The sequence below is a fragment of the Aythya fuligula genome, chromosome 22 (genome assembly GCF_009819795.1).
Source record: "Aythya fuligula isolate bAytFul2 chromosome 22, bAytFul2.pri, whole genome shotgun sequence".
Lineage (NCBI taxonomy): Eukaryota > Metazoa > Chordata > Aves > Anseriformes > Anatidae > Aythya > Aythya fuligula.
Window position 1 is genome coordinate 4225738 of NC_045580.1, and position 12273 is coordinate 4238010.

Sequence of the window (12273 nt, forward strand, 5' to 3'; positions counted from 1 at the left end):
TGCCAGAATACTTCAGGATAGGTGAGATTAATCTTAATTTGAGATATTCAGCACTCTGAGGCTGAAGCCTGACCTCCTCACCCCGGGCGCCTTGTGGAGTCAGCGATGAAAATAGGCATCAGCAGAAGGTGATTCATCTCTCTGCCCTCTGTCTTGGGGGCGAGGTGAGTTGCCCTCTGGAAGCGCCGGCTTCCTCTCCGTGGCTGTAAAGGCAGCCTAGAGCAATTGGCTGGGAATTAGACACCTAAAAGTTAGACATCTGAGCCTGAATCCCCTGCCCGGTGTCTGCCTGGCACTGTTCCCCCATCGCCGTTCAGCTGTTCTGAATTTCCCTCCCAAATGCACGGGCAGAAAACTGATTCCCTGTGGGAATTCCCCAACACCTGCTGCAGATTGAAATCGCCTCCTCATTCCCTGTCCCTTCTGCAAGATCAAACTGCGGGGCACATCAAGCGTGTGGCTGGGTGGGAAGGGGAATGAAGCCTTCTGCTTGCAGCCCTGCTTTGTCGCGGGGCGAAAAGCCACGGGCAGCTGTCACAGCCCGCGGGTGACATCTGCATGTTCCTGCATGTGTTGGCCTCGCCGAGGCGAAGCCGAGCTGCGATCTTGATTTTTTTTTTTCCTTTCTGCCATGGTTGGGGCTTTTATCCTCAAGAGCCGGACTGGCTGGGCAGCTTCCAGTGGGAATCGGGGCGGCTGCGACGGGGCGCGGGGGCTCGGTTTTCACAGCACGCGAAACCTTCCAGACAGGGGGGGAACAACAGGGGTGGGGGGAAAAGCCGTCCGGAACTGAGCTGCTGCTCCCATCCCCAGAGAAACCTCCCCAGGCAAACTCGCACCAGATCTGATGCCAGTGCTATGCAAAACAGCTGCCAGGTGAACCAAGGAGAGCAGCGCGGCCCTCGGCTGCCGTGCTGCGGGGAGCCGGCGGAGCTTATCGCTGCCTCTCCCCCTCCGTCCAGGACACCCACGGAGAGGGCAATGGATGGGGAAGCTCCTGGGAAAGGTAGAGCGAGGAGCTCAAAGCAGCCCTGCTCCCTTTAAATCCCAGAGCTTCCCAAATTTGCTGCAGCCGAAGGAAAGGAGGGCCGTGGTGCCTGGCTGGCGTAGCTGGAGCACGTTGTTGGCTGGTGCCGAGCTCCACCAAAACGAGCGGCGTTCTGGCAGTTTGCAGCAGTTGAGAATCTGCCGCCACTTACACTTTTCTTTCTTTTTATCTCCTGGAGCTAGGAGAGATTAAATCTTAAGTGCAGATCCGTGCTGTTTGAACAGCCCGTTCCTTTAAGGAGAGGAATGACTCCTTCAGCGTGGGTCCTGATGTTGATAGAAACGGGGAGGAAAGCAGCCTGTTTTTTAAAATATTTGTAGGAAAGTCAGCGATTTAGCTGGAACAAGAGAGTTGTTATCCCTATCACACCCAAACCTTGGCTTGCAGATGAAGTCATTTTAATTTCACTCGCCACACAAGCTTTTGCTGAAACAGAAAAAGATGAGATTTGTTTGCAAATAAATCTGCGCGCAAACACTCACTGATCCTGCTGAAAAGCTGCAGAGATTTGTGTATCCAGCCCCCATTTACATAACCACTGGGAGCAGAAATCACCTCGCCCAGTTTTAAATATCACACTATTGGACATCTAAGCCTGAACTAGTTGCCCCTGGGTCCCTTTGTAGTCAATAAAAAGAAATTGTCATCTCCAGAGGGCCATTCATCTCGACTTAGATAGGCGTCTAAGATAGGTCAGATGAATGGCCTCTGGAGGTGCCTATTTCTCCTCGTTGTCTACCAAGACAGCCTGGGGCACTTATCTCAGACTTAAGACACCCAAGCTGCAAATGGGTTCCTATTGATCTCCATGCATATTTCCAGCATGTTCCACTGTCACGGAAAATGAGGTATTCCCGAGCACCTGCCCTCATCTGGGGCGGGATGTGTAGGGTGCTGAGGCTGGAAGGAGGAGAGGAAGGGAAAAAGAAGTCTGAGGGCTGAGCTTGCTGGTGCAGGGAGGGAAAAGGGAAAGGTGGGAGGCTTGGAAGAGGAGGAAGGGATGTGCTGGAGAGCTTGAGCTTGGGCGCTTTGAACCTGCTGTGTGTTTTGGCAGCCTCGTTTGGAGAGTTTGGCTCGTGGTGGTAGGGATGCAGCACGAAGCTGTGCTCCAGCTGCGCATCCCGGGTTCCAGGAGGGATGTACGGTGGTGACTCAGAGCCCTCAGCACTGGGACCCAGGGATTTCCCTCCAGGTCTTTGAATCTTGCCTCATCAACATGCTGCACTTGAACGTGAGCGAAAGCCTCGCATCCAAGAAAGCAGAAGATTACCTTTTCCTTCCTGTTCTATTTTAGCAACTGGGAACTGCGTTTCCTTCTTCTCTCCTTCTTGCCTTTCTCCCCTTCAGCTACTGCCCTCAGATTGCATCAACCCCCCGTGGGTTGCAAAGGTAGAAACTGCAGGCCTTGAAGATCATCACGCAGCCCCGCTCAGGTGTGTGGATGCTGATTGCGATCATCTATTAGCGCTATCAGCATTCCCATCGCTTAGTTGAGCAGTCGTTGGCTCTCGGGGCTTGGAGCTGGAGCGCAATGAATGAACAAATTCCTGGGGCGGGAGCAGCCGGGGAGAGGTGGTCAGGGGGCAAGTGGCCACGGCCGGGGGGCTCACGAGTCCCTGGTGGGTCAGGGGTGGCAGCAAGAGCAGGGAACTGCGGGGAAGAAGAGAAAGACCTGAGATCGGGAAGAGAAAGAAAGCTTTGAAAAGCAGGTCGGGAGGAAGCCAGGAGGGGAGGGCAGGTTGCAGCACAGCAGAAATGCAGACGGGCTGGCGGAAAAAGGAGCAGACTTGGATTGGGGTTGAGTTGCAGGTGGTGAGAGGATAGAGATTTTGGAGCGGGGGGCAACGGCGTGCTCTGGTTGTGCCTGATAACGAAGACCTGCAGCTCAGCCTAACGAGAGCAACAAAGGCAGCTCAGTTTCCAACGCTGCTGCTGTTAACGTGCTGCAGATAAAATCTGCAGAGCAGTTTCTAGATAGCAGAGAACAGGGTGCCATGAAATGGTTCGAGTCGGCTCTAAAAGCATTCTGCCATCTGTGAGTAATTGTACCGAGAACACTCCCCCTGAGGATCTCAGAGCCCTGGTGATTCACCTGGGAATAGTACGAGCATGGCACGAGCTGAAGGACTGCCTGCTAGCTCGGGGTAGAGGCTTGCTTGGTTGAAAGCAAGCAAATCAACGGGAGAGCTGGGTTTGCACTCCTGGGTTTGCACTCCTGCCTGCACAGCCTCCCCGAACTGCTTTCCAATTTCTTGTAAGAGCCACTAACTCCCGAAAATGTGCTGAAGCTTGATCAGATCACAGGGCATGGGCTACGCTTCATGGGGAACGTTATACTGGAAAAAAATAAAATAAAATAAAATAAAACAGGAGTAAAAGGCCCCCGGGGGCTTGTGGTGGTGGGATGTGAACAATTTCAGAGTATTTATCACAAACTCAATTGGGCTGGAAGAGAATGACTTAGGGGATGGGTTGCAAAGGGAAAGGGAAGGGGTTTCTTGGGGTTGCCTTTGCAACTAAAGAGGCTTCGTGGAATCCCTTAAAGCATTCATATCTGTGGAGCGCACAGCCTTTCCTCTGTGATGTTCTTGATGAATTTGGCAGGTGTGATGGGGGGGGGGGGGGATGTTTATCATCAAAGGGGAATGAGTGAGGGCCTGTGCGGTACCTTCAGGCTGAAACCTGTCTGATTTTCCCCCTGTGCCTGCCAATCTCTTTTGGAATCAAGGAGACGCCTCTTGCGCACAACCCCACGGCACCCTCTGTTCCTTTAGATATCCCGTAATTACTTGGTACCACACAGGTTCCTAAAGATCCCTGGTTAACAGCCTCGGCCACCTGTTTGCTAGCCTCTCCCACAGTTAGCTCTTGCTTTATGCACGCTCCTGGCTCCCGGATTTCCCTGGAGATTTGCAATATCCTCCAGTTCACCCCCGCTGGAAGCTCCCTTTGTCGGTGAGCTCTCCCCCACTGGTGCTGCCTGGCCGGGTGTCTCCCAGGCAGAAAAACTCCAGCAAAGTCTGGTACCACCAAATGCTGCAAAAGCTGCCCTCGTGTTTCCCTGGCTGCTTTCGCATCGACTCCACCTCCCCGCTCCTCTCCTTGCTCTGATACTGAAGTGTGCTGGGCAAGCAGTGCGTCTTTGGTTACGTGGTCGTGAGTTGTGGGAGGTTTGGATGGATGCTCTCTGCCATTAATACTGAGACCTTTTTCTGTTTGTTTCGTTGTAGGAAGTGAGCAGAATGGGCTGGACTTTAACAGGCAGGTAAGATGCTCCCCGGATTCTCCGGCTTTCTTGAATTACAGTTTAACTGCTCATCGTGCTGAGTCCCAGGCAGCTACTGCTAGGAGATACAAACTCTTAGGTCACAAGCTGCTATTAAACAGGCCACAAAAGTCCTTCCTGATTCCCCTTGTGGGACAGCGTGGCAGATAAAACTTCTGGTTTCCAGGCCTTGCCATTTCATAGAAGTTCAGTTAATTATAGAGTTTCTTAAAGTCACCCTTTGCTTGAGGCTTTTGCTGGCTTTTTAATTTTTTTCTGATGCCATTTAAAAACAAAAGAGACCTCGGTTACACTGGCGAACGTGCAAATCCCGCCCCAAAGCTCCATGCATTTGCACCGTGTGCGACACTGGTGCTGAAAGCACTGCGGTATGCAAGTCTAGGAGCATGGGCTGACTCACAGGAGTATCAGCAAGGACTGCAGATGAGGTGGTTTGAGGTCTTGGAGTGCCTGGGTCAAGACCAGGCCTGCCTACAACGGCAGATTCCTCTTTGCAAGACGGTGGGGAAAGGGACAGCAGATAAATGCAAGCGTGTCTGATAGCAGCAGCCCTGGCTGCAGCACGTGAGGCTCTGGCGAGCTGCTGTCTTTGCTGTTAGATGTTATCTTCTGGCTTCATGCAGCTGAAAACAACCCCTGTCTCATGGAGTGCCTGAGACTTCCACACCTGGCTCTCTGAAATCCCTGAACCTCAAAGCAGAACTGCAAGGGGAGGCAGGTGACAGCCCTCCCCAGATCCCAAATTTGTGCAGAGACGTGAGAAAACGTGCCGAGTCCAGAGCCAAGGACTGCTGTGGCCGTCAGTGGGGCTGGGCTCAGAGCTCGCAAACAAAAAGAGGAGGTCTGGAGAGCAAAGGCACCCACCTGCTGCAGCGCCCTGGGGAGCTGGAGCGAGGAAAGCCAGCAGGGCTGCAGCTCCACGGACAATTACTAGCGTTTGAAGCAGATGTTGGCACTCCTAGCAATCCAGCAGCCTGCCTGCTTCCAGCTTTGCCTTCCCCGAGTTCAAGGGTTGCAATCCTTTGCAAAGGCTTCCTGCTAGCAGCAGGTGGGCAGCTGATGCCTCTCCCGTGACTTCTCTGTCCTCCGAGCTTGTTTCGGTGGCTCTGGTCCGACAGATGTCAGCAAGCTGCTGTTTGTTTGTTTGGTTTGGCTGCTCCGGCTCTGGGTGGGTTGTAACTTCCTATCAAAGGTGTCTTAACACGTTCAGCCATCTTCCAGGTTTTTGGAAAACCCAGCTGAAAACAAAAAGTCTTGTGTCTCCAGCTCTGTGGATTGCAGAGCCCAAAGCACAGGCTTTCTACAAGCCAAGAGAAGAATCCAATCTGCTTATAACGAGTGATAAAAGAAAATTCCCTCAAGATAGAAATAAGCTCTGAAAGTACAAGATCGTTACATGTTGCAAACTTTTCCTATGGCAACACCACAAAGATGTTAGAACTGGATCCTGGGCTGAGGTTAATCAAGGAGACGTTAGTGATGGTGGTGAAGCAGCGCTGGTTCACACCCGCTGGTGATTGGACTCATTATCTTCAAGGTCCCTGTCCCTTGCATGCCACTGAATGAGAGCTGCTGGTAAAGGAGGCAGGCAGCCTCGTAGTCACTAGGATTTGGGCCAGAGTCTGCTCGATTTGAACGTCCTGCCCCCAAAATGAGGTTGTGGTTGCATGGCACCACAAAGTCCCGTTCATTCGTGCCAGCACACCTGTGTCACCAAGCAGCAAACCAGATGGGGAACTGATGAAGGCTAAAAAAGCAAAAAGCTCCGAATAAGCTCATTTTGGTGGCGTTTTTTAGCTGCTTTATAAATCCAGGCTGTAGCAGTGTGGGTGAGTGGACGCAGCGGGTGCAGGACCTGCAGGCAGTGTGGCTCTCTGTCTCCCTCTCTTGGCCCTCTCCAGGGCGAGTTGAGCCATTCTTGGTATTATTTTAAACCAGTCTGAGCCCAAACGCACACCGGTTGTACACTCACGTTTCGGGTTGACCTCAGCTATTGGTGAATTTATCTTCAATTCAGCAAATAGATGCCGAGCGATGAGAAAAAGGAAGAGGGGAGATACGGGAATATCAAAGTGTTTTCATGTAAAACCAGATGCCGAGCTCTTTCATTACGGGTGGAGGTTGGTGGGTTTTTAATTTTGGTTTGGGGTTTGGGTGTATTTTTTTTTTTTTTTGTTACCTTGCAATTCAGGTTTTCAAACCGAAGCCAGAGCAGCATGGTTTGAAACCCAACTCCAAGCTGAACGCGAGAGCTGCCGAGCTCTCTTTGACTTTATTTGGAGTGCTGGGCGCTAATCACTTTGAAGATCATAAATCTCACATCGTTTAAGCCTCTCCCCCAGTCTTTGTAGATGGCCTACATTTCAGGTCTGTTTCCCTCCCCTGTTATGCTCCAGGCAGGAAGGGAAGGGTGGAGTGACCTGGTTAGACCCCTTACTTGCCTACCCGTTCCCTGCTGCGGCTGCTCTCACCCAGCGAACGGGGAGGAGGGAAACTCTTGCGGAGTTTGAGGTTTTCTCGCAGTTTGTGGGTCAGCCCTGTGCCTTATGAGAAAGCTGCCTTCTGATCCCTCAACCTATTTGGCAAATGTTCACTCCCCCCCCTCCCCGCTTAAACTCTCCTCCCACCTGGATGCAACAGTAATTTGTATGTGAATGAGAGGGGAAAGGGTGTGTATGGAAAAAAGAAGCATCTTCTGCCTTGCCTATCTGGTTTGGCTTTTTATTTAGGGAGTCTAATGCTTGTTGTTTCCTGTTTATATCAAGGGAAATGCAAAGAGAGCGTAATAAACTTTCACCTTCAGTGCTGGCAACCTGGATAGGGACATCTGCTTCTTAATGGGTTGGGATCGTGTCCAGAGTGTGTCAAGGAGAGGAGCGAGGAACTCGGCGGTGGTGGCTTCAGAGTCTTCAGACCGGGAAAGGTCCGGCTGAAAGTGTTGGAGTCAGAGCTTTTCTTCTGTCTTGTGGTGATCCTCACCAGGTGGTGACGGTCTGGTTTGTTTTATTTCCCCCCTTGCTAAACGCAGCGGTCACACTTTGGGGAAATACTGCACTGTTTGTTTTCTCTGTTGCTCTGCAGGGAGCTGTTCTGGAGAGCCGTGTAACTTGCCCTTTCTCTGGAGTTATAACTCCATTGCCTTCTGCAATCCGCACAAGTAGGCAGGGCTGATGGTTTGGGGAGAAAACAGGTCTTGTGTGTATGGTGTGCGCGTCGGCACCCAGTGCCATGCATCAACCCATAGCTAGGGAAGAACAGATTTAGGATCACTGGTTTCTTTTCCACCAGGGAAGTGATGTGTAGGATTGTGACACTTGCTGGCCCTTGCCGTTGAAGGCTCACATCTCCTTCCAGAGGAGGGAACAAGATGTCCCCTCCAAGCCCCTCATGCTCTCAAGCACAGAGCTGAGCTACAGAGTGAAATAAAGCTGAAAGGTTGTGCCTCACCAGGGCAGGAAAGGATCTGTGTGTGCTCTGCGTCCAAATACGTCTTGCAGTTTCGTTCCAGCAGAAGGCTAACCCTCGCAGACAGGCTGTCATTTCATTAATGATAATGACAGGTTTGATATTTGCACCAATACAGAGGTGATCCTGCCGTGAGACTTCCCAATATTGCAGGCACTCATGTGCCTGAGTAGCCCAGGGCTCAGCATAGCTTGAATTTTCCTCTTGGTTCTTTATTACTTTATTTTCTTTGTTTGACACCCATTAGGGCGTGTAATGTGGATACAGCCCTTTCCTACAGGCCTCCTAGAAATAGGATTTTGGGAAGGATTTACCTGAGAAAAGGAGGGAACTGGGAGGTGTAGTGGTGGTGCAGGAGAGATCTTCAGAGCACAAAGGGAAGCATCCAGAGTAAATTCAGGAGGCACGATACACGATTGAAGTGGGCTGGTATTTCACGTGCACATTAGCTCTATGCTTAAATTCCCACATCGGGTCGTACTCGGTGCCAATTTGTTCCTTATGATGGTAAGGGACAGATTTCACACGCCTTCTCTTCCAGTGACCGGTCAGCATCAAACAACTGAGCTGCTTAAGATTCCCAGTCAGAGGTACTCAAGCAGATTTTGGGGGGGGGTCAGCTGAATGTGCCTGCTGGTATACCCCAAAAGAGCAGTGAGGAACTGGGCTGTTGGAAAAATTCTTCCCTTCCAAAAGGATCTTCCTCCCAGCCCAGGATCTGCTTCTCTAACCTCACCTCCCTGCCCTGTCCGTATCTGGCAGGGTCATTTTCTGATGGACCTTGAATTTCTGAGGTTTGGGGGGCTTCCAACAGTTTTTTAGAGGTAAGAGACTGAGTTGTCTCAGGCCTTCACAGCTGATGACCTGTAGATTTGTGATGTGAGAAAGGAAAGCGGGCAAACTGCATCTGCGATGTGAAATCACAGGTGGCCCTTCCTCAGAGCCATTAACGCCCTGACCTTGCTGGGTATTTTCCGCCCACACGTCTGAAGGTTCTTTGCTAATGAATTTAGCATCCTCCAGAAGGTAGGGAGGTGTTTAACCCTGTCCTGCAGATGAGGCAGACAGAGGCTGACTCCCTGGCTTTTCCCAAAGATGCTGAGCACTGTGATTGCTGCCGAAATCAGTGGATGCTTTACGGGAGAGTTGCCTGTGGACATTGAGGTTTATTGTAATCCAGGGCCTTGCTCCCTGGCGGAGCTGGGATACGGACTCCGATTCTCTGATTCATAGTCTTGTGCTCAACCACAGACAAGTTCTTCCTCCCCTCCATCCTTTTGAAGGTGGAAAGAAGGGCCCAACTTGCTAGGTAGTTTGTTATTAATATCTGGGATGCAAAACTCCCTGCAGATTTAATTTTGCTCAATCAGGGCTTCCCTCCCCCCGGCGATCTCTCTCATAGTTTTTCATTCCACTTTGAGTTCCCACCTCCCCCCTAATCTCGTGTGTTCCCTATATGTCATTTCTGTTCCTGCTCGGCTCTTCCCTGTGGGTAGTTCAGGTTTCAGTCTGCCCTCCAGATTTCCATCCCAGTCCTGTTTTGCCCTCCTCTCAAGGGGAGGTTCACATCCTGCTTCCTTCTCCCCTCTGGGGATCAATTCAGATTTCACTCTCTCTTCTTCTCCGCATTGCCCCAGGGTGTCAGCCTAAGTCTTGCATCTGCTTTTCATCTCTTGAGCCTTCCCGAGTTGGAAGTGGGCCCAGCTGTCCATATCTGCCTTGACTGACACTGGATCTAAGCTGAGCGCTGCCTTGGCCTTTCCCTTTTGAAGTTCCCTTGCTCCGTCCTAGGGATAGACTGATTGCATAAATTTGTATGTGTGCTGGTTCTTCATTGAAATGCAGCCCTTTGGGAAAGCATCAGAGAAAGCCCTGGCTGGAGGGAAAGTCCTCTGTTTCTATATATGGCCCTGTTTTGCTTAGGACAGATATGTAGAGGAACCTCTTCTGCAGGCTAGTTTTGTTTTGGAGCCTTGCAGATGAGATTGCTGGGAACAAACTCCAAAACGTGCCGGTGACTCTCTTGCAAAGTTTGTAGGGGAGAAAAGAGAGAGAAGTAGGAGGAAAGGTTCTGAACCCCACACCCTCCGCTCCCAAGGGACGGATTGAAGTCACCAGATTTGTTTGCTTAGCCAATAACTGCTGACAACAGCCCAGCATCACTCCTGAGTTGGCAGGATTGTGCCTGGTTCTCAGATCCAGCCACAGCCCGTTCACAAACTCCTGCTTTCCTGCTCCAGGCTCCCAAAGAGCAACCTGTATTTAGAAGGTATTGCCCACACTTGTTGCCTTGGTCCACTAGCAATATATCTTGTGCTGCTGTTTCCAAGCTCTCTTAGAGTTGAAGCAGAGACAGGCTGGTCTTCTCTTTGTCCAAATTCCCTGCTCAGCTGGGCTATCGTCTTTTAGTGAATATTTTCTAAGCTTGCAGGCAACAAGCCCTGGTTTCATGGACTAAAGCAACCTATTGATTGTTTCCGCAATAGAAACTGAGCTCAGGGCATGGATGTCACTGTCAAGGTGCTTTTTAGGTTGCTTGGCACCTTTTTAAGTGGTGAGCTGCATGAACTACCGTGCATGGTTATGACTCTCCTGCCTGCTGGAGAATGGCTCATCGGTAATAAGGAGAAGACTCCAAATTCTTGAAGGCCTTTCATCTGGTGAGCTCCAAGAATTCAATCAAAAGCCTGCACCACCCAGCAAGGGTGGGGCCCTGCACCCATTTTGCAGAAGGGCAAGTCATAGCATAAAAAGGTGAAGGTGATGGGGTTTCAAGCAAGGCCTCTAATTTTGGAAGCCTGACATCAGAGTGCACTTTCTCCCGGCCCAGAGGTGCTGATGTGCCAGCACTCCATGTGAAATCAGTGGGTGAGCCGGAGCTGCTCGGCCCCTTGGGAGGCAGATGCTGGGTTTTCTCTTGCAGGACACCCTCTCGCCTGCTTCCCCGGCACGTGGAGGATGCCAGAGCCCCCGAGCTGGGAGCAGAGAACCGGCTCCCTCTTCCCTCAACCTCCAGCCTCCTTCCTTCCACCCCAACCGAAAAATTATGCGATACTCTCCAGCGAAGTTGATCTTTCTCACTCTCCCTTTCTTTTTTAATTATATGACTTGTGTGCGCTTAATGCAATTCCTCTAGCTGCTCTCCTTGTGTCCCAGTTCCCCGGGGCGCGGCAGCGGGTGCCAAAACTCCCCCGAACCAATCAGAGAAACCTGCGGAGCTGGGATGGAGCCAGCCCCAGTCACGGGAGCCGGCTGGTTCCAAGTTCATTCCTTTTCCAATGTGGGATGGGGCGGAAAGCGAAGGCTCCCTGCGCCACGACTCCCGCGTCTCGCCCTGCCCTGCGCGCGGATGACTGAGCCGGGGACATCGGTGCTGTGCAGCAGGGAGGCAGTGCCAGGTATTTAGGTGGTTTCTGACTGGTTGGCAGCCAGAGGGCACAGAGAGTACAGGATCAGCACGGTCTGCTCCTCCCTAGGCAAGGGATTCACGGGAAAGGGGAAATTTTTCACGTAGGGAATTGGTTAAAGGTCTGGTTCTGGACCCCGTAAAAGACCAAGAAGGCAATTTTGCTGCTGACTTCAACAGGAACATGACGAGGCTCCAGGGAACCTGTGCAAGCATGCAGGAGGGCATGGGAGAAGCAACGAAGCCTGGCATGTGTGAAATCGGATTGATAAGGAAAGGGGCAGGGATGCGGCCCAGGGTGGGAGCGGGGAAGATAAGCGCAAAGGTGTAGGCAGAGGTGGAGTTCTGGAGAGCTTTGGAAGTTGGGCAAGTGGAATCGGGAGATGCAGGAGCAGTGCTGCAACGCTCGGCGAGGCTGGGGCAGCAGCGATGGCAGCACCTCCGGGCTCAGGGCTGGGGAGGAGAGTCCTGGAGTGGAGCCGTAGGAGAAATTGCAGCCTTTATGGATAAAACAGTTTTCCATGTTCTGTTTGGAGGTTCTCACCATTCTGACCAAGAAAATGGCATCTTCCCCTCCCCCCCTTTTTTTTTTTTTTTTAAAATACTTCCAATTTGGCACATCCACAGGCCTTGGCAGGGAAGGCACCACATGCTTGAGTACCAACAGCAAGAGCGAAGATGCTCCAAGCTGTTGCTTTCCAGCATCCTTTTGCCAGCTCGGTGCTCTCCGACCACAGGTCACCACTCCAAGCCCTCGCTGTGCTCCTGGGGCTCGTGCAGAGGCAGCACAGACGTGAGCACAGCCTCTTGGGGCAGGTGCTCACCCCACCTCTGCCTTCAGTTCTCCTCTCCCGTGCCTGGTGGCTGCTCTGGAAGCCTGCTGTGCTGCACGTGATCGTTTGGAGGCTTATCGCCCGGCGTGGAGCAGAGGGATGGCTTCTTTCTTTTTCCTCTTCTCTGCTTCAAAGCAGAAACGCTTGGGAAATGCTGCATCAGAAGGCTTGCGAACGCAAAGCCGAGCGTGGTTCTGTTTGTTTCCCTTTGTGAAGCGTGTAGCTCGGTTACACT

The 12273-nt window shown here is 51.8% G+C and overlaps 1 protein-coding gene across 1 annotated transcript in view; it reads left to right on the forward strand.

Annotated features, from left to right (window-relative positions):
• Positions 1 to 12273, forward strand: part of POU2F3 (POU class 2 homeobox 3) — a 39292-nt gene that overhangs the window by 11078 nt on the left and 15941 nt on the right. The window contains exon 4 of the mRNA XM_032201951.1: positions 4279 to 4313. Within this exon, the coding sequence (XP_032057842.1) occupies positions 4279 to 4313 (35 nt within the window). The remainder of the gene's footprint in view (positions 1 to 4278; positions 4314 to 12273) is intronic.